The sequence below is a fragment of the Aquarana catesbeiana genome, linkage group LG04 (assembly GCF_042186555.1).
Source record: "Aquarana catesbeiana isolate 2022-GZ linkage group LG04, ASM4218655v1, whole genome shotgun sequence".
NCBI classification, from domain to species: Eukaryota; Metazoa; Chordata; class Amphibia; order Anura; family Ranidae; genus Aquarana; species Aquarana catesbeiana.
The window spans coordinates 86,233,861-86,259,921 of record NC_133327.1 but is presented as its reverse complement, the minus strand read 5'-3'; the positions used below and the strand labels follow the sequence as shown (position 1 = coordinate 86,259,921).

The 26,061-nt window shown below is 41.3% G+C and overlaps 1 protein-coding gene across 1 annotated transcript in view; it reads right to left on the bottom strand.

Moving 5' to 3' along the window:
• The window catches only part of NBAS (NBAS subunit of NRZ tethering complex), a 1,128,646-nt gene that overhangs the window by 21,556 nt on the left and 1,081,029 nt on the right, over nt 1-26,061 (bottom strand). The window contains exon 52 of the mRNA XM_073625357.1: nt 18,392-18,520. Coding sequence (XP_073481458.1) covers nt 18,392-18,520 — 129 coding nt within the window. The remainder of the gene's footprint in view (nt 1-18,391; nt 18,521-26,061) is intronic.

Sequence of the window (26,061 nt, the reverse complement as noted above, 5' to 3'; positions counted from 1 at the left end):
ATTTCTGCATGTGAGCACAAATGCTGCCAGTTGAAATAGTGGCAATCTGCCAGAAGATGGCAGCGTTTTAGTGCATGCTCAGAAATCTGCCGCTTGTGCGCATATGCACTGCTGGCCTCTGCCAGGTCCTATACACCTGATAGGTTACAGGGGCGCACATGCACTGAAGCCCTTATAATGGCATGTAAGAGGGGCAAGGGAAGAATATTCATTCAGTAGTTTATTTCTGCTTTAAGGTACAGTGACTCAGAAGGATTGCGGCCAGACACCCAGGACGTAGCTCTTTCAGGAGGAGGCCAGCAATGGTAACTCTCATCATTTTTCCATTACAGGGAGAGGTGGATTTACCATTAGTAGCCCTGTGGCCATAGATAGCAGAGGGAAAGAGCCAGCGTTTCCCTACATAGTTATCAGACACCCACTTCTCCCCCCATCATCTGTAGAAACCCAGAAATTTCTTATTAACACATTGTTCTAAGTCAGATCACAACCAGTTAAACAAGAACATGTTCTGTCCAAAGAGGATGATCCTATTAGAAGGGTGTTGGTTTGGATACCAAAGGTTGTGTGCCCACAGGCTCCAGTGATGAACATCCAGTTCTCACAACAGGGGTACTTTAAAGCTAAGCTTTCCTGTGAGAGACATGGATGCTACCATTGTTACTTCTTATTCTACAAATGCTAGTTTCCTGGCTGCCATTTGCTTTAATACTTTGTATCTCTTACCTTATCTCTGCAAATAACAGATATGTATACTATATGTTCCAAGTCTGTGCCTCTACCGTTACTGGTAAGGTACTACCTAGACCAGTGTTTCCCAACTTTTTTCAGTCAAGGCACCCTTTAAAATTCTGCACAAATTCAAGGAATTCTAAAATGAAAAAACCTAAACTAACAGTTTTACATAATGCAACAACATCCACACACACAGGACACCCAATGTTGTTGGAGGTGATTTATTCTTCCAAAGCAACCACACCATTGCACACTGGCACTGACTAGTATTCCAGTGTTTCTTTTCTCCCCTCACTAAGCTAATGTGCCCCAGTGCTGATTTCGAGGGGCAGGGAAGGGGCAAACAAAGATGCTGTGCAGGTGCCAGATGTACTACTTATACAATTTTTGGGCAATGTTTAGGCATTTTGCCAAGGCATCCCAGTTGAAAAAGGCAGAGCTAGACAGCAAGCATCTTGAGAAGGGGATTGGTGATGCCAGCCTCCAAGTATCTCTTATGAAAGGTTTGCTTTCCAGAGACAATGTCTCCTTGCTCATTGAAAGCTAAGTGACCATATCTGTGTAAAGGAGCTCCCACTGATAATCATCTTATGAGTTTTCCCAACTGCTACTTCTTCCAACTACAAAATGCCCTGTGTCATTTGGTGTAGGAGACTGGAAGGAGTAGTGACATCAGGCCTAGTACTTGGCAGCACCGTCATATGAGAGGTCGTCTCGTAGAACTGTTTTTTTTTTTGTGTGCTGGCTAAGGTAGTGGAAGCAGTGGTAGAAGAGTGCTAGAAAGCTGAGAATCAGTCGGTCAGGGGTTCCCCTTTACACAGACACTGTCACCTTGCCCTAAATGGGCAAAGCAAAATCAGGCAAGGAAAAGTGGAGGGTCAGAAGGGTTGGCAAACCCGAAGTATTAGAAAATGTCATTATTTGCAAGAAAACGGATGAAAGTAATAGTTCAAAAGCACGCTAAGTAGCTTTTTGTATGTTTGGGTGCCACATTTGCCAAGACCAATACAAAGAATAAAAAAAAGGAAATTGCTACAAGAAAAAAGGGAAAGAGAAAATGTTCTTTACAAAAAAACAAAACACTGTGAAGAAAAAGGTCATCCTGGAATGAAAACACTCTTGCACACAAGAGCCAATACAAGCTAATTATGTACTAATGCCTTCTCAGAAAGACACTGCACATCCCAGGATGCTATGTTCATATTCCTGATTAATAAATAAGTGCACATACAGAATCTCTGCATTGGGGAGAATAAAACAAAGGACATTCGAAGGGTGTGTGCATGCCTACCTGAGAAGTACATTAGATTAATATCAAACACATTCTTGCACACCATTTCTGTAGGAATAAGAGGAAAGGCACAATATTCGGTATCAGCACTTCTACTACATCCTTTTTAACTATAAGCATCCATAAAGCTGTCAGCCTCACCTAACAAATGGCTAAATAATACATGGTATCAGCAAGTGGCACGCTACTCTACACACAGCTATGGCTAGAGCTGCGCTAGCACAATGTCACCGAATCGATAGCCTATGATTCCCTTTGTCTTGTGCTATTTGCTCTTTCATTACCAACAAGGATTGGTTTGGTGTAGTAGAGGCAAAAAACTGAAGATTTTTCTTTCACCTATTTTCTATATGTGTAAATAAACTTTTATGATTGAAGAGCCACTGCTGTTACCCTTCTCAGCACAAAGACAGCTGCTCAGGACAACATCTGGCAGCTGGTAAGGGGACAAAACAGAGGATTTTTTGTAGACTGCGGGTAATGGGATACTGTATACCCCCTCCAAAAAAAAAGTTACTTAACTTCAGCTTTAAAACCACGGTATATTAACAGGTTATTATTCTGCACAGATATAACAAAATACTTTCAATGTTAATCTTAACAAAAAGGTAGCAAATAGGGGGATGTTCATTATTACACTTTACATATGCTTTAAGCCTAACTACGGGTTACATAACAGTCACCCCCCCCAGCCCCCGAACATAAATGTGAACATTTTCACAAAATCTGAACAAATCTGAACAACAATACATTTTAGCAGGAGTTAGGCGTTATTCTGCAGTCTTCCTTTAAAATAACTTTATTCTGTACACTTTTCCTCTCTGAATCTGGCTTTTTTTTTTTCTCAGTTTGTGGTAAAACGCATTTCTATGACTAGTGAAAAAATAAAGACTCCCTGCTGCACTTCACTTGACAAGGTGTTTTTATGTCAATGCTAAAATACCAAATTTAGTTCTTGGTTTTATAGCAAATGTCAGGTTTTTTTTTTTTGTCAGGAGTTATATACTCTTTTAGGCCTCATGCACAGGGACATTTGAAAGCTAAAAAGTGCTAAAAATTCCCAGCGCTTTTCTGCACCCAGGGAGCCACAGGTGGTGCATACAGCCATCCATACAAGTGAATGGCTTGACATGGTCCTACAAGTGTAAACACTGATGCTCCTGTGCATTGGTACAGTGGGGAAAATAATTATCTGATCCCCTGCAGATTATTTAAGTTTGCCCACTTACAAGGAAATGAAGGGTCTATAATTTTTTTTATCATAGGTGTATTTTATATGATAGAAACTATTAACCAAAAATCCAGAAAAAACATGATACAAATAATATAAATTGAGTTACAGTTCAGTGAGTAAAATTAGATCCCCAACCAAAAGATGACTTAGTACTTGGTGGAGACACCCTTGTTGGCAAGCACAGAGGTAAGATGTTTCTTGTAGTTAGTGACCAGGTTTGCACACATCTCAGGAGGGATTTTGGTCCACTCTTCTTTACAGATCTTCTCTAAATCCTTAAGGTTTCTTGGCAACTTGAAGTTTCAGCTCCCTCCATAAATTTTCTATAGGACTAAGGTCTGGAGACTGGAGACTGGCTAGGCCACTCCATGACCTTAATGTGCTTCTTCTTGAGCCACTCCTTTGTTGCCTTGGAGGTATGTTTTGAGTCATTGTCATGCTGAAAGACCCATCCATGACCCATCTTCAGTGTTCTGGCTGAGGCAAGAAGGTAGGAAGATATCACAGAGCTGGTCCAGCATGCCACTGAGAGCATGAGCCAGCCTCTCCTCCCCTTCTCCAGCCTGGCACTCCAGTGAGCACTGGAGGGGCAAAGCAGAGAGCCAGTGACTGACAGTCACTCTGTTCATTGAAAAACAAGAACTGAGCCGTCAGCAGTCATGTGATCACTCAATACTCCATCTTAGAGCCAGCAGGTGACAGCTGCAGCCCCAAAGGTGAAAATAGTTGTTTGTTTTTTTTTTAATCCAACACATGTCCTTTAAAGTGTATCAGCAGCAAAGATTTATGCTTATTAGTTCTCCTGGTGACCATTGTCACAAATTCGAAAATGATGGGAAATCCAAAATCTTACAGTTATCACCAAAACAAGGGGTGAGAGGAAATCTTCCAAAGATGACAACTGGTCCAGTGACAACTAAGAGAAGAATTTCCCTCACTTTGTAGAGCTTTACTGTGGGTTCCTGCTTCAACTCTGGGGCAGAAAGTCAGAAAAATCTCCCTAGAGCAACACCGATGGCAGAAAATAAACACAGCAATTTAAACCCTTCACTACTCCAAAACTAAAATTAAAAAAGTCTTAGCCACACATACACTTTAACCACTCTTCATGATGACTTACAGGAATTTTCCAGAGACAGCAATTTTGTCACCACAACTAATACTGAAAAGGATGTAACTGCACAACTGAAATGAAGGAAGCAAACAGTAACATTTCTACTTTATATTTACAATATTGGGACACTGCATTCTGGCATAAATCTTGCAGTTTTTGAACAAAGTGACATTTCCCTCTGTACAAATAGTACAACCTGGTATACAACTCCAATTCCAAAAAAGTTGGGATGCTGAATAAAATATACATGAAAACCAAATGCAATGATTTGCAAATCCCATAATAATCCCGCATGTTTTGTTCACAATAGAAAACATATCACACGTTTAAAATGAGAAAATGCACCATTTTAAGAAAAAAATATGGAAGTTTTGAAATTGATGGCAGTAACACGTCTCAAAAAAGTTGGGACAGGGCAACAAAAAGCTGGCAAAGTAGGTGATACTAACAAGGAAGAGCTGGAGGAGCATTTTGCAACTAATTAGGTTAGTTGGCAACAGGTCAGTAACATGATTGGGTATAAAAAGCGCATCTTAGAAAGTCAGAGTGTCTCAGAAGTAAAGATGGGCAGAGGTTCACCAATCTGTGAAAAGCTCTAACAATTGTCTAACAATTTCAGAATAACGTTCCTCAGCGTAAAATTGCAAAGACTTTAAATATATCATCATCTGCAGAACACAAAAGATTCAGAGAATCTGGAGAAATCTCTGAGCGCAACGGAAAAGGCTGAAATGCAAAATTCGGTGCCCATGATCTTTGGGCCTTTAGATGGCACTGCATTAAAAACAGGCATAATTCTGTGATGGACATCACTTCCTTGGCTCAGGAATACTTTACAAAAACAACACAGTTTGCCATGCCATCCAAAAATACATAGAGTAAGCCATATCTGAACATGATCTAGAAATGCTGCCATCTTCTCTGGCCCAAAGCTCTTTTAAAATGGTCTGCTGCAAAGTGGAAACCAGTTTTGTGGTAAAAACAAATCGAAATTTGACATTCGTTTCACAAATATCCTCTAGACTAAAGAAGAGAGAGACCTTCCAGCTTGTTAGTGCTAAGTTCAAAAGCCTACATCTCTGATGGTATCTCAGAGCACATCTGGAATGGGCAGCTTGCACATCTGGAAAGGCACCATCAATGCTGAAAAAAATATCCAGGTTTTAGAGTAGCATATGCTCCCTTGCAGACAATATCTTTTTTAGGGAAGGTCTAGCATATTTAACAGCAGAACAATGCTAAACTGCATACTTTATCAATGACAACAGCATGGCTTTGAAGTATTATGCCCTGTACACACGGTCGGACTTTGTTCGGACATTCCGACAACAAAATCCTAGGATTTTTTCAGACGGATGTTGGCTCAAACTTGTCTTGCATACACACGGTCACACAAAGTTGTCGGAAAATCCGATCGTTCTAAACGTGGTGACATAAAACACGTACGTCGGGACTATAAACGGGGCAGTGGCCAATAGCTTTCATCTCTTTATTTATTCTGAGCATGCGTGGCACTTTGTCCATCGGATTTGTGTACACACGATCGGAATTTCCGACAACGGATTTTGTTGTCGGAAAATTTTATATCCTGCTCTCAAACTTTGTGTGTCGGAAAATCCGATGGAAAATGTGTGATGGAGCCTACACACGGTCGGAATTTCCGACAACAAGGTCCTATCACACATTTTCCGTCGGAAAATCCGACCGTGTGTATGGGGCATAAGAGTCTGAGCACTTGCACTTGCCTGCAGTACAGAACTTTTGCCAACTGAAAATATTTGGCACATTTGGAAATAAAAAAAAAAATGGCAAATAGCAGTTAGAATCCTATAACAAGCAAGAATGGGACAACAATCCTCACCCAAAACTTCAGCAACTGGTCTCCTCAGTTCTTAGACGTTTACAGAGTGTTATCAAATAAAGAGGGGATGCTACACTGTGGTAAACATGGCTCTGTCCGAACTTTTTTGGGATGTGCTGCTGCCATTAATTTCAAAATTACTTTTTTTTCCCTTAAAATGGCACATTTCCTCAGTTTAAACATTTGATATGTTCTATTTTGAATAAAATATGGGTTTATGCGATTTGCAAATCATTGCATTCTATTATATGTAGATTTTACAAAGAAACCCAACTTTTTTTTTTTTTTGAACTGAGGTTGTACTAAATAACCTAAAATGGAGAAAGGATTACCATCTAGGTGCGGTAAATTGCTTTCAACCTCCATGAAAGCTGGACACCAGGCAAACAGCTAAATATGCAGAAAAAATACATATGTGAGGGCTGTTTTCCCTGCCAAGTATTTGTATTCCTGTCCATCCAGTCCTGAGATTTACACAGCCCCATACTACAGCACAGCCCTGTTGGAAAGGGCAGGAGAAATGATTTTTCTCTGCTGCAGTTAATTTACACTTATAGGTCTTGTCTCTCCCCCGGCCTGGGATAGAACAGAAATGGACAAGAAGCACACTGATTAGCTGATTATTCTGTCATTTCACTCTCACATCCGGTTTGCCTGCTCGTTTCACTGCAACACAACTGACTGTCTCCTTGTGCTGCAAATTTCTCTTCCATTTAAAGTCCTGTTATACTGCAAGAAGCTGATACCAAGCCCTCCTCCGATTAAAACTGCCCACCCTCCCCCACTTTATCAAAATCCAATGACTGCAACCTGCTGCAACCTTCATATAATGAGCTCACAATATTTTTCTCATGGCTGGGCCTTTGCAGTTGTTTCCCATAGACTTCTATGTAGCTAGTATGCAAGATAAACTCAGCAGATAGCCCCAGAGACGTCAATCGGGAATGACGGCACAAGGACAGTAAAGCTAAAGGGTTCACATGTGGTGTTTGGATTCAGGTAAGTATGCATCTGTGGTGGAGAACATGTTAAAAAAAAAAAAACAAAAGCCTCTCCACATCAAGCTGCCCAATTGTTCTCCTGCTCTGCAGGCAGGCGGGTACCAAAGCCCAAGGAGCCTGTCCAAGCTCCACACAAAACAGGCCACAAAGAGGAAAAGGGGCTGCACTAGAATGACATTTTCAAAGCTAGACAGCATTATTGATAGACAACAAATGCTGCACCCTTCCACCTTAGGTCTGCCCATCTAACTTGTTTCACACATCAGGGCTTAATCATAGATAACAGAGATGTCAACCCTATCTCTACGATTAAGCTTGGATGGGTGAAATGCGTTAGAGGGGTGGATGAATGCAGTGATTGCTGTCCATCAATAAAGCTGCCTAGCTTTAATTATGCCATTGGAGTGTGGTCTCTTTTCTTTATTGTGGCGTGGAGAACATATTTTTAATCAGGGGGCTTAGGCAGAAAGCATAGATATGCTATATATGAATGTATATCTATCCTTTCAGCCAGTTAGCCCTTACTTTTTCCATTTTGTTTCATCTCAGTGCTGAGAACTGGAAAACATATTTATAAAACTGAAGCAGCATGCAGTCTTATGGGCAAAGGGAAAATAACATGACAATTTTTTAAAAGACGTTCTGTCAGTCTGCGTTGGAGTTATGCTGCATGATCGATTTACACATTGCATTAATAGTCCTTAGCAAGTCTTCCTATTTAAACATTTCCTGTAAGCAAACTAAATCTTTATTTCAAACTAAAGCTGCTTACATTTTTACGTATCCGCTTGCAAAGCCCTTGTGATAAATAAAATGGAAAACAGAGGAAAAGAGGAGTCTGCTGCTATGTGAGTACAATAAACGCAGAGCCAGGCAGAAGATAAAAGCAGACTGCTGTCTTCCCGGGCCAAGCGCTCTATGTTTCACATCAATTCCAGCATATAGATGTGCAAAACATGATCCTAAAGACAGGATAAATGAGGGGGAGTGCAGGCTCAGACACACTGTACATCAGCTAACAATAAATGTCAGTGGATTCACAGCAGATAGTGGGAGCTGGGGCCTGTGCTATGGAAGTAAAGCTGCAGCTTTCCTATCACTGGCAGGGAAGAGGCATCACAGATTGCTTCACCAAGCACTTGTAATGCTCACTAGATCCAAGCAGCAATACAGAACGAGACTGTACAGAACATATGGCTTTTATGGAGAAACTACAGAGCCTTGCAAAAGTTTATAGGCTCTTGACCAATTCTCTCAATTTACTGATTAAGAATCGAGATGCTAAACACGTATTCTATGATATTTTTATTTCAAAGAACAAAAATTCGCTGTAAAGTCTAACCAGATGACTTTTAGTTTACTAAAGCACTTCACTGCAGTTTTCTTTTATTTCATACAATTCTGTTTTTACATTAATTTCATTGTTTTTTGCACCTACCAGTGCTACTCCTCTCCTCCGGCCTCTTTCAATCATTGTCAACTCATCCTAGTGACAATGGTGGACCATACCTAGGCTTTTGGTCCCCACCATGGGCACCCAATAACAGGAAATACCTAAACAAGGACCTTCGTTAACCACTTCAATACCAGGCACTTAGACACCTTCCCGCCCAGGCCAATTTTCAGCTTTCAGCGCTGTTGCAATTTGAATGATAATTGCGCAGTCATGCTACACTGTACCCAAGTTTTTTTATCATTTTGTTCCCACAAATAGAGCTTTCTTTTGGTGGTATTTGATCACCTCTGCGGTTTTTATTTTTTGCGCAACAAATAAAAAAAGACCGAAAATTTTGAAAAAAAACAAGTTTTTCTTTGTTTCTGTTAAAATTTTTTGTAAATAAGTACGTTTTCTTCTTCAATGACGGGCACTTATATGGCTGCACTGACGGGCAATGATACGGCGGCACTGATGGGCACCGATGAGGTGGCACTGACGGGCACTGATAGGTGGCACTGATGGGCACTGGTATGCGGCACTGATGGGCACTCATAGGTGGCACCGATGGGCACTCATAGGCAGCACTGATGGGCACTCGTAGGTGGCATTGATTGATACTTATGGGTGGCACTGATGGGCACTGATAGGTGGGCACAGATGGGCACGACAGGTGGCACTGATGACACTGATTGGTGGCACTGATAAAACTGATTGGTGTCATTGCTGGGCAGAACTGAAACATAATGGTGCCAATCAGTGCCCATTTGTGGGCACTGATTGGCACAGATTGGGCACATGTGGATGGCCATGGGGTACATACCTGGCCATGCACATGTTGCCCCTTCCCTGGTGGTCCTAGTGGCGATCCCTGGTGGTCCAGTGTGGTGATCTGAGGGGGGGCTGCGCTGATAAACAATCAGCGCAAACCCCCCTCTCAGGAGAGCCACCGATCGGCTCTTCTCTACTTGCGTCTGTCAGACGCGAGTGAGGAAAAGCCGATCAACGGCTCTTCCTATTGACATCGTGATCAGCCGTGATTGGACATGGCTGACCACGTGGTAAAGAGCCTCCACCGGAGGCTCTTTACCAAGATCGGTGGAGCGGTGTTTCAGGCTGACACACCGCTCCACCGATCGCCGTGATGCGGGCGCGCAGCGGCATGTTATCCTGCTGGACGTCATATGACGCCCAGTCAGGATAACTGAACCACCGCCCGGCCATCATCTGCTATAGGCCGGGCGGGAAGTGGTTAAAAACAAGTAGCTGTGCGACAGCATTTCCACCCTGCCGAATTCTAAAATTACAGTCTGACTGGGCTGTACACATGCCACGGCTGCAATGTTTTACTTTGCAGCCATGACATTTTTAACCCAGTCACCGTCTGTGAAACCCACCCAATTAAATCAATGGGCCCACACTGCAACCATGAGCCAAGCACTCACAGCTGTGACACAGTCTGACAATGAAAAAATAAAATTAAAACAGTAGTAAAGCCCGCTTTTTGATTTTTACCTACAGGTAAGCCTATAAGGGCACTATTTAGGAAACATTCAGCCTGCGTGCAGCCGTTGGTTTCAACAGCGCATGCGATCTGAAGGTCTAGCATTACGTGGAGCAATGTAACTATGTATATACCATACCTTACCGATGCCCCCTGGAAGCTGGAAATCACTGAAGTAGACACAACTACTCCAGTGATCTCTATTTGTTTCCTGGTCCTGTGCGGAGCGGCTTCCTTGCTTTACAGTGAATACAGGAGGTTGGTCTCTTGGCATGGCGTCATTCAGAGTATGTTTTGATTAAATGCAAATCATTTTTTGATTGGACGAGGTGGAGAGGGAGGTCGGTGACGTCCCCCATAGTTACACCCAGCATAAAATTAATATATAATTAATATAATGCGTAATATAATATTATTGTGTATATAGATTTTTATTGTAGTGTAACTGTGTAAATGTTTTAATGCATCTTTCAGGGAATGCAGATACAAATGTAATTGTATGTTTTTATACAAGGACAATAAAGTCTTATTGTTATTATTATGTAAACCTGATGTCAGACAGTAAGCACCATTGGGGTTACTATTCCTCATTTGACAGCACCACCCTCCTCCAGGATTTGCTGCAGCCCCCAAAAAGTCTAGTCCCCTTCTCCATGTGACACTGTTTTGGTGTCAGCTTAACACATTGTTTTTTTTTCAGATCTTAAAAAAAAATTTAAAAAAATAAAAAGATCAGCACATTGTTGGTAGTGGGATGCACACATATCACACCCCATGTTACTTAGACATTTCTGCCAATGTTTTGCCATATTGCAAAGTGAAAAAAATGAGCAACATTGTTTCTAGGTCTTCTGCCTCCACAAGACATTATAAATGTCCCCAGAACCTGACTCATGTAACTATTTCAAGCTGCTTTAATCACAAAAACAGAGATGTGTCAACAAGGAAGGAAATGCAGGTGTCTTCAATCAATGAACATAATGATTGTGAAAAATAAAAGCTAATGAGTCTTAGGAAGCGCCTACATACGTCTAATAGATTCCAAGAATCCTAAGGCGTGAAGAGCATTTAAAACAAGAGAATTAAATAACTTGTGACTCTTCTAAATGTAATCACATCCCTCCATTCACCTGGTGAAACTCCACTACTAGGTGTCTTTAATTCCAGCTTTGATTAGGTCTTCAGAAATAAATGCAGTGTAAATACTATACAGATATCAATAGAAGAATTGTCTTTGTGTATGCCTTCGCCCGGCTTGCTACAAAGCTTTATAAAAAAGAGGGGGGAGGGTGGGACTTTAGATGAGGTGCGTGGGGTAGAGCCAGACAAAACCATATATATATATATATATATATATATATATATATATATATATATATATATGTAAAAAATTATATTCTTTATTATACAAAAAATAGGGCATGGATAGCACCTTGGCATATAAAATACAAAGTATCAACATACATATTGAGGATAATAACCAACATGACACAGAAAGTAAATTCTAGGCCACTCTTTGAGTACCCCTCTTTTTCTCCTCCCCAATTGACGGATGTGGCAATGTGAGTGCTCCCCTCTCCCCTGTTTTATACTACTATGGGGGTGGGGGATTGGGCGGGCGGGCGGCTTCACCGTGCATCGGCGCCACACCTCCCGCGCCATGCGTGCGATGCCCAGTGGGCGTCCTTTCACGCAGGCGTGTGCTATTTCAGCTTGGTTGATGCATGGGGAGTAGGTCTGGCTGCTGCCGTGATGTCTCTCCTTTGTTGTCATGCCAGTGTGACGCTGGATGGGACCCTGGCCGCTGGGTTCACCCTGCAGTTCCCCTTCAGTGACCGTTTCTTAGCAGTCCCATGCTGCACTCCATTTTTGGTTCATATCCCATCAGGACCTACATGGGTAAATACATAGCAAGCTCTTGATACATTTTCAATTCCTCTATAACAAGCATTATTACTATTTCCTTACTCTAGTCTTCATTATTTTCTCCTGATTTCAGGAATCTCATCTCCTCTTCTCTATTCTCATTATATGGACACCCTATTTTTTTATTCTGTTCACCTTGTTGATATGCTTCACAATATACTTCTATACTGTGGTGATGGGCTTACTCTATATGACATGTCTTTATTTATACCAATATGGTAAGAAAACCCCATCCACAGCTACATCAAGATTTTTCCATATACACTTTTTGGGGGACTTTGTGTGTGCTCCTGGTTCATGTTTGGGTCCTTTCCTCAGCTCCCGTGATGGACATATTTATCTGGCTGACCTCCGGCAGGTGGTATCGCATGGTCTCAGTATCAGTTCTTATGTGAGTACTTTTCTTTATGGCTGTCTATCTGTTCATCATCATCCTTAATCCCTCCACCCCCCCAGTCTGTGGTTATATCAAACTATAATGGAGATTTTTATCCCCCTTTTAGTATATCGATGCACTTGCTCCTGATGAGTGGATAGAAGTCCATGAAACGTCGTCAAGCTTATTTTGATGCATCCATTTCATATTTATGATTCTAGATGGTTTTATTGCTTTACCACCCTGATATAATGTTATGTCTACTCCATTTGGGGAACTGTGATGTACAATATTTACTTTCTGTGTCATGTTGGTTATTATCCTCAATATGTATGTGGATACTTTGTACTTTATATGCCAAGATGCTATTATGCATTTATATGGGTTGATCCATGCCCTATTTTTGGTCTAATAAAGAATATAATTTTGTATATATATATGGTTTTGTCTGGCTCTACCCCACGCACCTCATCTAAAGTCCCACCCTCCCCCCTCTTTTTTGCATAGCAACCAGGGATGGAGGCACAATATCCCCCCGTTGCGTCTCATTTAAAGTCCCACATATTATCTTTTTTTCTTTGTACAAAGCTTTATTTTTAGTTGCAAGTTTGTGTTTTCTTTATTTGAACACACCGCTGACAATATTTCTGTAAAAAATGTACTGGGGACTATTTCCCTAACTTCCTATCAGGACAGGAACTGATTGGAAATCTCTTCACTGCAACAAAGTATATACTATCACCAGCACACCATAGATCAAAGTGTGCTTGTAATTGTTGCTTCATTAGTGAAACATTTATTCCTCACAAATGAAGCAACATTAGATAAGAGATTTATAGGTTGCCCTCTTTCCCCTGTCCGTGCTATACAGTGCAGATAGATGAATCCCCTCTGATGGGCTATTGTGGTCTGACAGCTGCTGGCAGCAGCTGCCAGAATACATGAACAGTGGCTGCATCTGATTGGATGCAGTGGCTGTTTGACCAACACATTTCTGCTTTGCTCCTGTGTTTTTTTTATATAAAAGACATCCGGCTGGAGGGAGCACATTTTGCAGTGTATGGACTTTAGTGGCCTTGAATCGTTGCTTCATTAGTCACAAATAAATGGCTTGCTTATACTTTTATTGATGGTGTGCTGGTGAGAAAATAAACTTTGGACTTGATATAGCATGCCAACCGGCATTTCACCTTAACATCTGCAAAGCATGGTCTGCTGCTGTATGAAGTATACTGGATCTTTTCCATTTTGCACATACTACAACAAAACATTTTTTTAAGTAAAATGGGGAAGGGTTCGATCCTCGGGTGATTATTACTGTCTGTGACTTCCTATCCTGTTGAAAACTGCTCCCCTCGTTTCTTATCCTGGTGTCACAACCTCAGAGGGGAGAGGAAGTGAGATGTAATCCACCCATGGGTTGATAAAAGTGTTTATGCTTCCAAAGTCATCAATCCAAAACTAAGTTGGTCTTTAATATTGAAAATGGCTATATTTCAGCACTAAATGTTTACTCTAAATTATTAAAGTATGAATGCTAAATGCAAACTTTTTTGCAAAAGTGGTAAAAAATAAAAATAAAAGGAGAAAAAATAAAAAAAAATAAAATGGAAAATAAAAGAAATCAAATATAACCAATTGCCCCACTTTAAAAAGGGTTTTCTGTGCAATTTTTCTCCATTAAAAGTAATAAGTCAAACTTGGTCAAAGGATAAAAAAATAAACAATTTAAGGAGTAAAAACAGTAGAAATCTATCACAGTCAAGGTCTTTTGTAAATTGTGCCTGAGATGACAAAAGTCTTGCAGTGCACACATTGTGATGCCTCCAAGTATCAGTGCAATGCCCCGTACACACGGTCGGACATTGATCGGACATTCTGACAACAAAATCCTAGGATTTTTTCCGACGGATGTTGGCTCAAACTTGTCTTGCATACACATGGTCACAAAACGGATTTTGTTTTCGGAAAATTTTATATCCTGCTCTCAAACTTTGTGTGTCAGAAAATCCGATGGAAAATGTGTGATGGAGCCTACACACGGTTGGAATTTCCGACAACAAGGTCCTATCACACATTTTCCGTCGGAAAATCCGACCGTGTGTACGGGGCATAAGTCTTCCAGTTTATCCCTGCATCCAGTGTTATTTTTGTCAATGAAAATATTTTCATCGTCTAAATTAACACTATTTTAGTCAACTAAAATACGACTAAAACTAAAGCAATTCAGAGGACGAAAACTAAAATGTTAAAATGGATATTCTACCAAAACTACTGTATACTTCTTAAGCTATCCCAACTCCCCCCGCCTCCAAGCTTTCCTTTATCTCTAACTAAAGCTATTCGGGCCTTCATTTGGCACCATAAGAAACCTAAGATTCGACAGACGATCTTGTCCCTACCGAAGAACAGGGGAGGGGTAGCTTTATCTCATCTGTTGCTTTACATTCAGCCTCTTTGATTAGGCTAGTTGATTGGTACCATGGCACATTCACTAAATTATGGACTCGACTGGAAAATGATCTCTTCTCTTCAGAGGTTACTTCCCTGACCTGGACTGAACTTATCCATCGCCTCCTGAAAGACCAATGCCCCTCACAGTACATGCAACGCTTCAGATTTTGGATACTTATCTCAGTAGGGGTCTGCTCTCTTCTAGACCGAGTCCTATGACCCCATTGTTTGGTCTTGCCCCTTTTTCACCCAATGAAAATGGGCTCCGCTTTCCTTTGTCGACACTGGCAGGACAGCCCTTTGCTGCATCAAGCCCTCAAGGGTCAGACTCTCATTCCCCTTTCGAGGATACTCCCATCTTGTCATAAACCTGCAGGTGCTTAGCTAGAATACATGCAATTGAAACACTACATGGGCACATGGTCCTTCATAGACTCTCTGACGCAACCTTCCACTGATTTAGAATTCTTGCTGACGCAATCGGCTAGGCCTGACCACTCTTTATCTCAAGTGTATCAGATCTTGCTGAGGAAGTCGTACCCACTTTCACCCCCATTTCTAGCGAAATGGCTATGGAAACTACAGGTTGAGCCGGAGGATATGGACTCGGACAAAACAATGGCACTTACATACAAGCTGCCTATCTCTTTCTATGCACAAGAGCGCAATTACTAGGTGGTTCTTTCTAGGTGGTATCGCTGCCCCACACTCTTGTATCCAGAGTGGAAGGATCCATCCTATGCATGATGGCGATGTTTGCAGGTTCCTGACACTATGACTCATATTTGGGGTACCGACTGGAAAATGATCCTTTTTGGCATAAAAACGTATGCTCATTCATATATTATTCATTTAAACTGGTGGGAGATAAATTCCAGAACGAACCCCACACACAGGTACCTATAAGCAGATTAAAAAGAGCTTAATCAGGCATCACCTTACAGCGGCCCGTTCTGTAATCGCCAGGCATTGGCGGTGGACTAAGGCACCCTCTTGTCCGAATCGGCTTGTGAAATGGCTTGGATTGATGTAGATGTAGAACATATGATTGCATAGGATGACGATAAGTCTGAATCATACAACCTCATGTGGACGGTGTGGTCTCATTTCCAATATTCCTGTGACGCCTTTGTTGCGGTTAAGGTCTGAGATTTCAGATGTTTCTGGGTGCCTCCCATGGGTACTACTTGACCTCCCTCCCTCCCCTTTTTTTCTTTCTTTCTTCTCACTTTCTGGTTCTCAATACCCTTTCTTATTCATTTTCTGTGATAGTTGGATGCATTACCTACCTAATCCAATGGTACTGCCAATATTTCCGTAATTGCCTTAGAGGCATTTACTGAGTCCTCTGTCTACCGTGTACACAGAGTTTTCCAATGGTTACTTTCCTGTACTCGATTGGTTTATATTACTCATTTTACAGATTTATGTGACAGTCTTTACAGCTATGTCTTTGAATGGAGATTATTTCTACCTATGGTTAAGTTTGTACTCTGAGTGTTGTGCCTATGTGCCCTATTTGATTTGATATATCATCAGAACTGGAGGTATTTATGTTTTTTCCACTTGATCTGTACTGTTTAAAAATATTTAATAAAAAATTATTCAACATAAAAATGGCATTTTAGTCAAAAGACTATGACTAAAACTAAACTGAAATCAGTACATTTTAGTCGACTAAAGTCGAATGGGTTTAGTTAAACTGTAATGCATCGTTTAAGCATTTCTCTAGAATTTCCAAACTCATTATATAATCCTGGAGTAAAAAAAAATCTAACGACATGATATGTAACATAAAATGTTATTATATATGGTATTAAAGGATAAGTTCACGTTTAAAAAAAAAAAAAAACAAACATTTTTTTAGGGTAAAAATATGTGCATTTATCATTTTTTTTTTGGAGCCTGTAAAGCATTGCACAGGCGATCAGCAGATCCCTGGTGCCATGCAGGTCTTCTAAAGATCAGCGTATCTGTGTACCCCTACTGAGAACTACAAGCCAACAGTCACAATGGATGTCGGGGCTTGTAGTTTATTCATACACAGCTGTGTAAATAAATGACGCGGCTGTGTGGGCTGTGCGGCCGCACTGATTTCAAAAAGTGACAACTAGTACAGGGATCTTCTCCCCATGCTGCTGTCACAGGGAGGGGGGAAATCGGGCAGCAGATGCAACATAGGGAACATGTTAAATGTTCCAACCTAAAAATGTGTGTAACGTGTAACATGTTCCCAATGGTAATTTTATTCTTTTGAACATGCACTACAGACACAGATTTAGCTGCAGTGATATATAAAATATATCATAATGGCTAAATCTGTTTCTGTGTAGTTTATTCAAACCTTAATACCATAAATAATAACATGTTATTAGATTTTTTATACTCCAGGAGTATATAATGAGAAATACTTAATGCATTAAAATTTAATTAAGGCCATTTGATTTAAGTCAAATAAAATGATTTTAGTCTACTAAAATGTACCGGAAGATTTTAGTCAACTAAAATGTAGGAGATTTTAGTAGACAAAATGTTTGGGATTTTAGTAGACTAAAATGTACTGAAGATTTTAGTTGACTAAAATTAAAATACCGTATTTATCGGCGTATAACACGCACCCCAAGTTTAGGAGGGATTTTTAAGGAAAAAAACTTTTAGGAGGGAAGTTGAAGAAAAAAAACTTACATTTAAATGCCCATCAAAGCAGCCTCATCAGTGTCCATCTGTAGCCTTGTCCATCATTGCAGCCTTGTCAGTGTCCCCCATTGCAGCCTTGTCAGTGTCCCTCATTGCAGCCTTGTCATTGTCCCTCATTGCAGCCTTGTCCCTCATTGCAGCCTTGTCAGTGTCCATCTGTAGTCCCTCATTGCAGCCTTGTCAGTGTCCATCTGCCTTGCACTGTGTTTGCAATGGCGTTTAAAAATGGCCCGCCGTTCTTGGGCGCTCCCGGCCATTCTCGGCGGCTCTCGACCTCTTCTGGCGGCTCTCGGCCGCTTTCTGACGCACTCGGCTTTCGGCAGCTCACGCGGGACTGCGAGAGCCCCCGAGAATGGCCGAAAGCGGGCGAAACCCGCCGAGAATGGCCGAGAGCGGCCGAAAGCCGCCGAGAACCGCCAAAAGGCTCACAATCGGCGGGGGGTCGGTGTATAACACGCACCCACGATTTTCCCCTGATTTTAAGGGGAGAAAAGTACGTGTTATACGCCGATAAATATGGTAATTCAGATGACTAAAATACAACTAAAATGGCATTTTAGTCAAAAGACTATGACTAAAACTAAATCAAAATTTGACATCAAAATGAACACTGCTTAAAACCCCATATAACCCTTTGAACTCTAGGCCAAGGGTGCAAGCAAAGGTTATGTCACGTGATCACTTTAAATGCAGACAGCGTTTGGTGAAGATCATTAACAATACAGGGCATAAAAGACGGACAGGTTGTACATGCTGGACATACCTTGGTAACTACACATAAAAGCTTCAATGCCTTTGTTTGCAGAGTGGCATCACCGCTCTCTATAAACAGCTTCAATGATGTCAATAGCATTGAGTGCTCTAATAACAGTGTACAGATCGCATCAACACACTGAAAGAAAAAAAAAAAGAAGACATTACATTTAACATCCATACAAGATAAACAATATTTCATTTTTTTAGTCCTTTTTCATTATGTCTAATATATAGCTGTGCTTGAGCATTTAAGTGCTCCTTGGGGAGGTAATTTTTCATAAAAAAAAAAAAATGTAAAAGAAAGGCAAACAAACTGTGATAGCGTCCACATCACCCAAAAAAATTTAGCAAGCTATTTTCTAATGTAAATGATGAAGAAACTCCTGCGCTGTCAGAAATACCTATGCTAAGGGGCACTGCTGCAACACCTAAATGGCTGATCCAAACAGACAAAAGTGGTATGAATAAAGTGAGTAGTGATTGCGCTGTGATAAAAAGGGGAAGGGGGGAAGAGGAAGGGGAACGGGCTAGCTCAAATGTATAGAGAGGTGAGTGAAAAATTAAAAAAAAATTTAAGAAAGTATAATAAGCATGAGGGCTAGTATACTAGCACATGAAAAATATTGTAAATACTGAAACAAAAGAAAAGAAAGTTCTCAGTGCAAAAGGGTTAGTATCATACTAGCACATGTGTGGAAACTCAGCAAATACTTATTAGAAGAAAAATCTCAGTGCAAAAGGGCTAGTATCATACTAGCACATATGTGGTAACTCAGCAAATACTTATTGGTGACTCCAAGTAAATAAATAAATGGTAAACAATCCCACCACCTAGTAGTACAAAGTGCTCAAACAATGAGTCAACAGTTCCAAAAAGGCAAAATGAAAAAATATAACAGTATAATGAAATGTAATAAAGTGCGGTCTCATGGGCACTAAATCCGAATAGACTGAGGAAACAAAAAAAAAAATCTCAGTGCAAAAGGGCTAGTATCATACTAGCACATATGTGGTAACTCAGCAAATTCTTATTAGTGACTCCAAGTAAATAAATAAATGGTGAACAGTCCCGCCACCTTGTAGTACAAAGTGCTCAAACAATGAGTCATCAGTTCCAAAAAGGCAAGTCCACAAGCCACAGGAAAGGGAAAAAAAGTCTTCAGTGGGGACACCTCTGTGCTCACAAGCAGCTCACCTTACTGCTGCAAGACAACAGCTTGTAATCCAATAACAAATACCAGCAGGCAAGGGTCCCATCCAGTAGTTCAGGCGATTCGGGTGGTGGGTTTGCAGGATGGTATATAAAAAACATAAGCAGACAGTATATAGTATAACTCCGTGGCGGCCAGAGTGGAAAAAGGGACAGGACACAGAAGGGGGATGCACTCACTTTTGTAAAATGAGTGTGGGCATCAATCCAACGAACGCCGAGTTCGTATACCTCAAAAGGGTGTCTTCAAACCGTCCCCGTTTCCTCAATGCTCGTCACAATGGGATGAATATATGTGGAGTGTTGGAAGAGAGTGCACATAGCGTGATCCCGTATATAAATCAGTTTATTAAGTTAAAAACAACATGGTACACATACATTTAGCAGAAGGCTATGGTAAAAAACATCCACGAGCACCGAGCTCGTATCCTATCGTATATGGGATTGTTCATCATCATTTATTTATTTACTTGGAGTCACCAATAAGTATTTGCTGAGTTGCCACATATGTGCTAGTATGATACTAGCCCTTTTGCACTGAGATTTTTCTTCTAATAAGTATTTGCTGAGTTTCCACATATGTGCTAGTATTATACTAGCCCTTTTGCACTGAGAACTTTATTTTCTTTTGTTTCAGTATGTACAATATTTTTCATGTACTAGTATGATACTAGCCCTCGTGCTTATTATACTTTTTTAAATATATTTTTTAAATTTTTCACTCACCTCTCTATACATTTGAGCTAGCCCCTTCCCCTTCCCCTTTTTAACACAGCGTAATCACCACTCATTTTATTTTCTAATGTAGCAGGAAAAATCAAACCTACAATCCACCATTCTTACCTGTTTACTAAAATATCAAGATATAGCTGTTGGATAACCTCTAAGTAATGATTGGCTGAGGCTGGCCATACCCGATTCATTTTTTTCTTGTTCAACCAGCGAGTTGAACGACAAAAAATGAGCAGATTTCCCCATCCACACACGTATGGTATTGTATTCTGACAGCAGGGAGTCTTCCGTGCCCTTAGAATACAAAGATCAGTGTTGCCGGCTACAGCCAAAGGCACGGATCATTAAGAAAAAACGCGACAGGCTGGTTGTAAACAAGACGATTGAACTGTACACAGTTAGCCCATAAATCAATCAAAATTTGTTCAGTCCCTGCTGAACTGGCCGAATTTCGATCCATGTATGTCCAGCTTAAGAAGTTACCCAGCAGTCGTATCTTGCACTTTTAATATGTGAATGGTTGTTTAGTCTTTTTATATTTTTAATAAAATGTTACTCTATGGAAGCATTTTTTTCATCTTTTCTCCAACAGCTTTACAACCTTTTGAGCTGAGAAGGATAAACCAGCTGTTTCAGCATAAAGATCTGATTAAAGTGACGGTTTTACCAACTTTACATTCAGAAGCTAGCCAATGGTTAGATCTCAACGTTATTAGAAGTATAGTGCCACTAATGCACTTTATAAATGTGAGTGGTTTCGTTTTAGACCCTTCTGCCTTAACAGTAATGTTACTATTCTATGGAAGTTTTTTTTTTGGGTATTCATTCATGTAAGCCACGGCATTCTTGGTCATGACATCTGAAGAAACAGCACAAGTAACACATAAGATCAATCTGTTCAGACTGGATGGCGTATGGGAGTCTGCATGGGATTATTGAAAACTACTAGCTACTGAAGTGCTTTCTAAATGTGAGTGGCTTTCTTTCTGATGTTTTGCCCTAATATCAACATTACTAACCTATGGGAGTTTTTGGTCTTGGTGCACAATTCAAAGTTTTGAGGCTAAGCGAATACACTAGTTACAACATTTAACTACTTAGCGACCAGCAGCTGTCGTTATACGGCAGCAGGTTGGCTCCCCTGCGTAAATCGCCGTAGCTGTATGGCAGCCGCTTTAAGGGCTGTAGGGGGTGCGCACGCGCCGTAACGCCGGGGGCCCATCCGCAGGCCACCCTTGATCGCTCCACAGAGAGCCAGAACGGGGATCTGTGTATCTAAACACACAGATCTCCATTCTGACAGGGGAGGAGAGAGAGATCGTCTGTTCCTAGTGATCAGGAACAGCGATCTCTCTCCTCCTCCATTCACTACACTGCCCCCACAGTTAGAAACACCTTTCAAAATCAGCGGGGAGAGAAGAATCTACTGATTTAAGCAGCCGGCAGAGGTAACTTTTCACATAGGTACAGATACATAGAATACTATAGTGGGCAGGAAACGGAACAGTCATCTGATTTGCTTGTGGTGGGGGTTTTCTTTTTTTTTTTGTTTGTTTGTTGCTTTGTTGTATGTTTATGAATATGTTGTTATTATGTGTGGTTAAACACTTGTTATGTGGATTGGAGAATATATGTAAGAAAAAGAGAAAAGTTCAAAATTTGCCAAGGATTGACCATATGTAAGGTATTAGAAATAAGGAATTTATGTACAAACTGTATAAGTGATAAGTACTATATCCAATAATAATGTGTTTTGGTTTGTAATGATGAAATATTTATAATAAAGAAGTAAGGAACTGAAAAAAAAAAAAAAAAAAAAACACCCTTCTAGGGAACACTTAACCCCTTGATCGCCCCCTAGTGTTAACCCCTTCCCTGCCAGTGACATTTATACAGTAATTAGTGACAATTTTTAGCTCTGATGGCTGTATAAATGTCAATGGTCCCAAAAAAGTGTCAAAAGTGTTCGATCTGTCTGCCACAATGTTGCAGTCCCGCTAAAAATCGCAGATCACCGCCATTACTAGTAAAAAAAAAAAATGCCATAAATCTATAACCTATATTGTAGATGCTATAACGTTTGCGCAAACCAATCAATATACGCTTATTGCAATTTCTTTTACCAAAAATATGTAGAAGAATACATATTGGCCTAAACTGATGAAGAAATTCATTTTTTTTAATTTGTTTTTGGGATTGTTTTTGTTTTTATTATAGCAAAAAGTTAAAAATAGTTTTTTTCTAAATTGTTTCTCTTTTTTTGTTGAGTTGATAGCAGAGGTGATCAAATACCACCAAAAGAAAGCTCTATTTGTGGCAAAAAAAAAGGACGTCAATTTTGTTTGGGTACAGCGTCGCACAACCGCGCAATTGTCAGTCTGATATGTATACAAAATATTTTATCTTATATGGGCATGTGGTTGAAGAGTAAAATCACAGATAAATACTAAATCATTATGGTTTTAGTTAAAGCTGAACACTACCAAACAGCTGTTAAAAAAATAAATACAGTGATAGTCCATAGTGGTATGTATACTTACCCAACCATACTCCCTTGTTGCATTTGGGCCTGGTGATTGGCTGCTCAGGCTTAAGCACTATCAAACAGGGCAACAGGGCAAGTCATGTGTTCCCTGAAACCTGGAGGTCCCATTCACTTAGTGTGGGAATGTAGTTCAAACAGCGTCTGGGGGGGTATGGTTAGAGCTGTCACTTAATGCCCTAAATGAGCAAATTGAGAGTATATTTTTAAGATCATCAGTTTTCCCATTGTATCTTCACTTTACTTTAGGTAAGGAAGTGCTGGGAAAGGAAAATTTTAAAGTGTATGTCCGTGCAAATAAAATAAAAACCACGCACAATATATCCATGCATTACATGCACATTTATCCAATTTTTTTTTGTATACTGCAAGTTAAAAAAAAAATCCCTGTTGATCTGCTAAAAATCTAGTGAGCTCCTAACATACTGTATGGACTGAGAGAACGGCTTCTGTTGCATGAAAATTCTATGCAGTGTTTGGCAACCCTGAAAATAGTAAATAATATTAATAATAAGTAATAGTAAATTTATACTATAATATGGAAAGCCCGTGATCACCAGCCAGCCGGTTGTTTTTTTGATGTCTCAAAATAAGCAAAAAGGAAAAGCTTTCTTCAGTAAGAGAAATGGCAGACAGACATTGCTCCCTGCCAATATACCAGTCCCACACTTGGGTTTAAAGTACCCGTCTGCTTCGGTAGTGCTAACAAAGTAAGTCCGCAGGAGTGCAGAAAAACAGTGTCTCAGTCTTCAGATAGTCCACACTGTCTCACAGCTTTGAACCACTCCACCTCATAGATAGGTGCTGACTCCTTTCTGCTCATTTTCAAGCCTCCCTTGTAGTCAGGTTAAGGCCAAATTCTGGGTCCAACATGAGAACTACGAATCCTGAGAGAACTGCTAATAAGTCCTCAACTCTCCAACCGGACTAACCTGGCAAACCTAACCCTGCATGGATGAGGACCCCTGAATACTCAAAAAAAGCTGGAGTTACAGTAGGTGACCGCGATATTGTGTCAATCTCGCCGCTGATATCGGCGAGATTTGACGCCCTGCGGCCCCCCCACCCCAAAAGCACCTTGTCCCCATGTTGATGAGGACAAGGGCCTCTTCCCGACAACCCTGGCTGTTGGGTGTCGGGGTGTGCAGGCGGAGGGCTTATCAGAATCCGGGAGCCCCCTTTATTAAGGGGCCCCCAGATCCCGGCCCCCCACCCTATGTGAATGAGTATGGGGTACATCCTACTCCTACCCATTCATCTGGGGGAAAAAGTGTCAATAGAAAAACCACACTAGACAGGTTTTTAAAGTAATTTATTAGGCAGCTCTGGGGGTCTTTTTCCGACTTCGGGGGGTCCTCTTCTTCCGAATTCTCCACTCTCTGGCCTCTTCTCCCGCTCTCCGGCCTGTTCTCCCGCTCTCCGGTCTCTTCTGCCGGCTCCTCCGCTATCTTCTGCTGCTTTTTTGCTAGCGGTGGTCCGGTCTTCTCCGCCGTCTTGTTCCTTCTTCTCTTCTTCCGATGTTGACACGACGCTCTCTCCCGCTGTAATGCTGTGTGAGTGGTGCGCGATGACTTATATAGGCATGGGGCGTGGTCACCGGGTGATGTCACCCGGTGACCCCGCCCCTTATGACATCACAGTCCCCTCATGCCCCAGGACTGTGACATCATAAGGGGGCGGGGTCACCAGAGTCTGTAACAGGGAAAACCAAAACAGGGAAAACCATTGCTTCTTGGGCCAGAAAAGGGCTTATTAGGATAAGATCTGTTTCTTCCAGAAGAAACTTCTGGAGGAATTCCGGAATTAGCCTAATCGGCGGGAAGGCGTAACAGAGGGCAAATGGCCACGGATTCGCCAAAGCATCGATCACCAATGATCGATTTGCTGGGTTCAGAGAAAATAACTTCTCCGTCTTGCGATTGTTCTGATCTGCGAACAGGTCTGCTTCGAGGACATCCCCATCTGTCGGTGAGATCCGCAAAGATTTCGGGATGAAGGGACCAATTGTCTCGACATACCCGGTAGTGGCTGAGATAATCTGCCAGACAGGTTTGTGTCCCCTTTAGGTGCACTGCTGTAATTGAGGCTAGATTCCCTTCTGCCCATGATAAAATCTCCTGGGTGATAGATTGAAGTATCTGACTCCTCATACCTCCCTGTTTGTTGAGGTACGCAACCGTAGCAAGATTGTCGGATAGAATCTAGCGATTGTGACCACTGATCTGAAATGCCTGCAAGGCTCTCTGAACCGCTAGAAGCTCTCTCTGATTCGATTAAGCTCTTGCTTCCCTTGAGGACCATTCTCCCTGTGCCATTGTGTTGCTGAGGTGGGCTCCCCATCCCCAGGAACTCGCATCCGTTGTGATCCTCTGGGAAATAGGAATGGACCAGTGTAGATCTCTTGTTAGGTGCAGGTGTGTCCTCCGCCACCACAAGCTTCTTTTTACCCTGGAGGGTAACAAGACCCTTGATTCCAGGGAACTTGCGTCTCCGTTCCAGTTCCTTAGTTAACAGCTATAATTGCGTTGATGAAATCTTGCCCATGGCACTGCAAGAAAGCAAGAGGTCATCAGACCCACTGCTCTTGAAACCTCTCTCAGCGAGACCGACTGATTGGTCTGTAAGGCTGACATTGTTTGCATCATTTTTGAGACCTTTTCCTGTGGATAAAAAACTTTTTGGTCTACTGATCAAAATTCGTACCCCAGATATGTCACTTTCTGGGCCCGGAATTAAGGAAGACTTCTCGTTGTTTATTAACCAGCCTAGAGATTGAAGGAAGTCCTGTACAGTCTGGAAATCCGCTAATAACTTTTGGTATGACTCCGCCACCACTAGGAGGTCATCCAGGTAAGGGATAATAGTTATCGCCTTTAACCTTAGCGGAGCCAGCGCCTCCCCCAACACCTTTGTAAAAAAGGGGGGCTGAGGACAGACTGAAGGGGAGGGCTTGAAATTGAAAGTGCCGAATCTCTGTTCCCATCATGACCGCTAGTCTCAAGAATCTTTGGAAGGTGGATGGAAAGGGATGTGCAGATAGGCATCCCTCAAATTCAAAGTGGCCATGAAGCAGTTTGGATAAAGCAGGTTTTTGATTGAGAACACCGTCTCCATATAAAAATGCTTGTACCTGATCGAACGGTTTAGAGACCGGAGGTTCAGGATAAGCCAATATTTTCCTGACAGCTTTCTG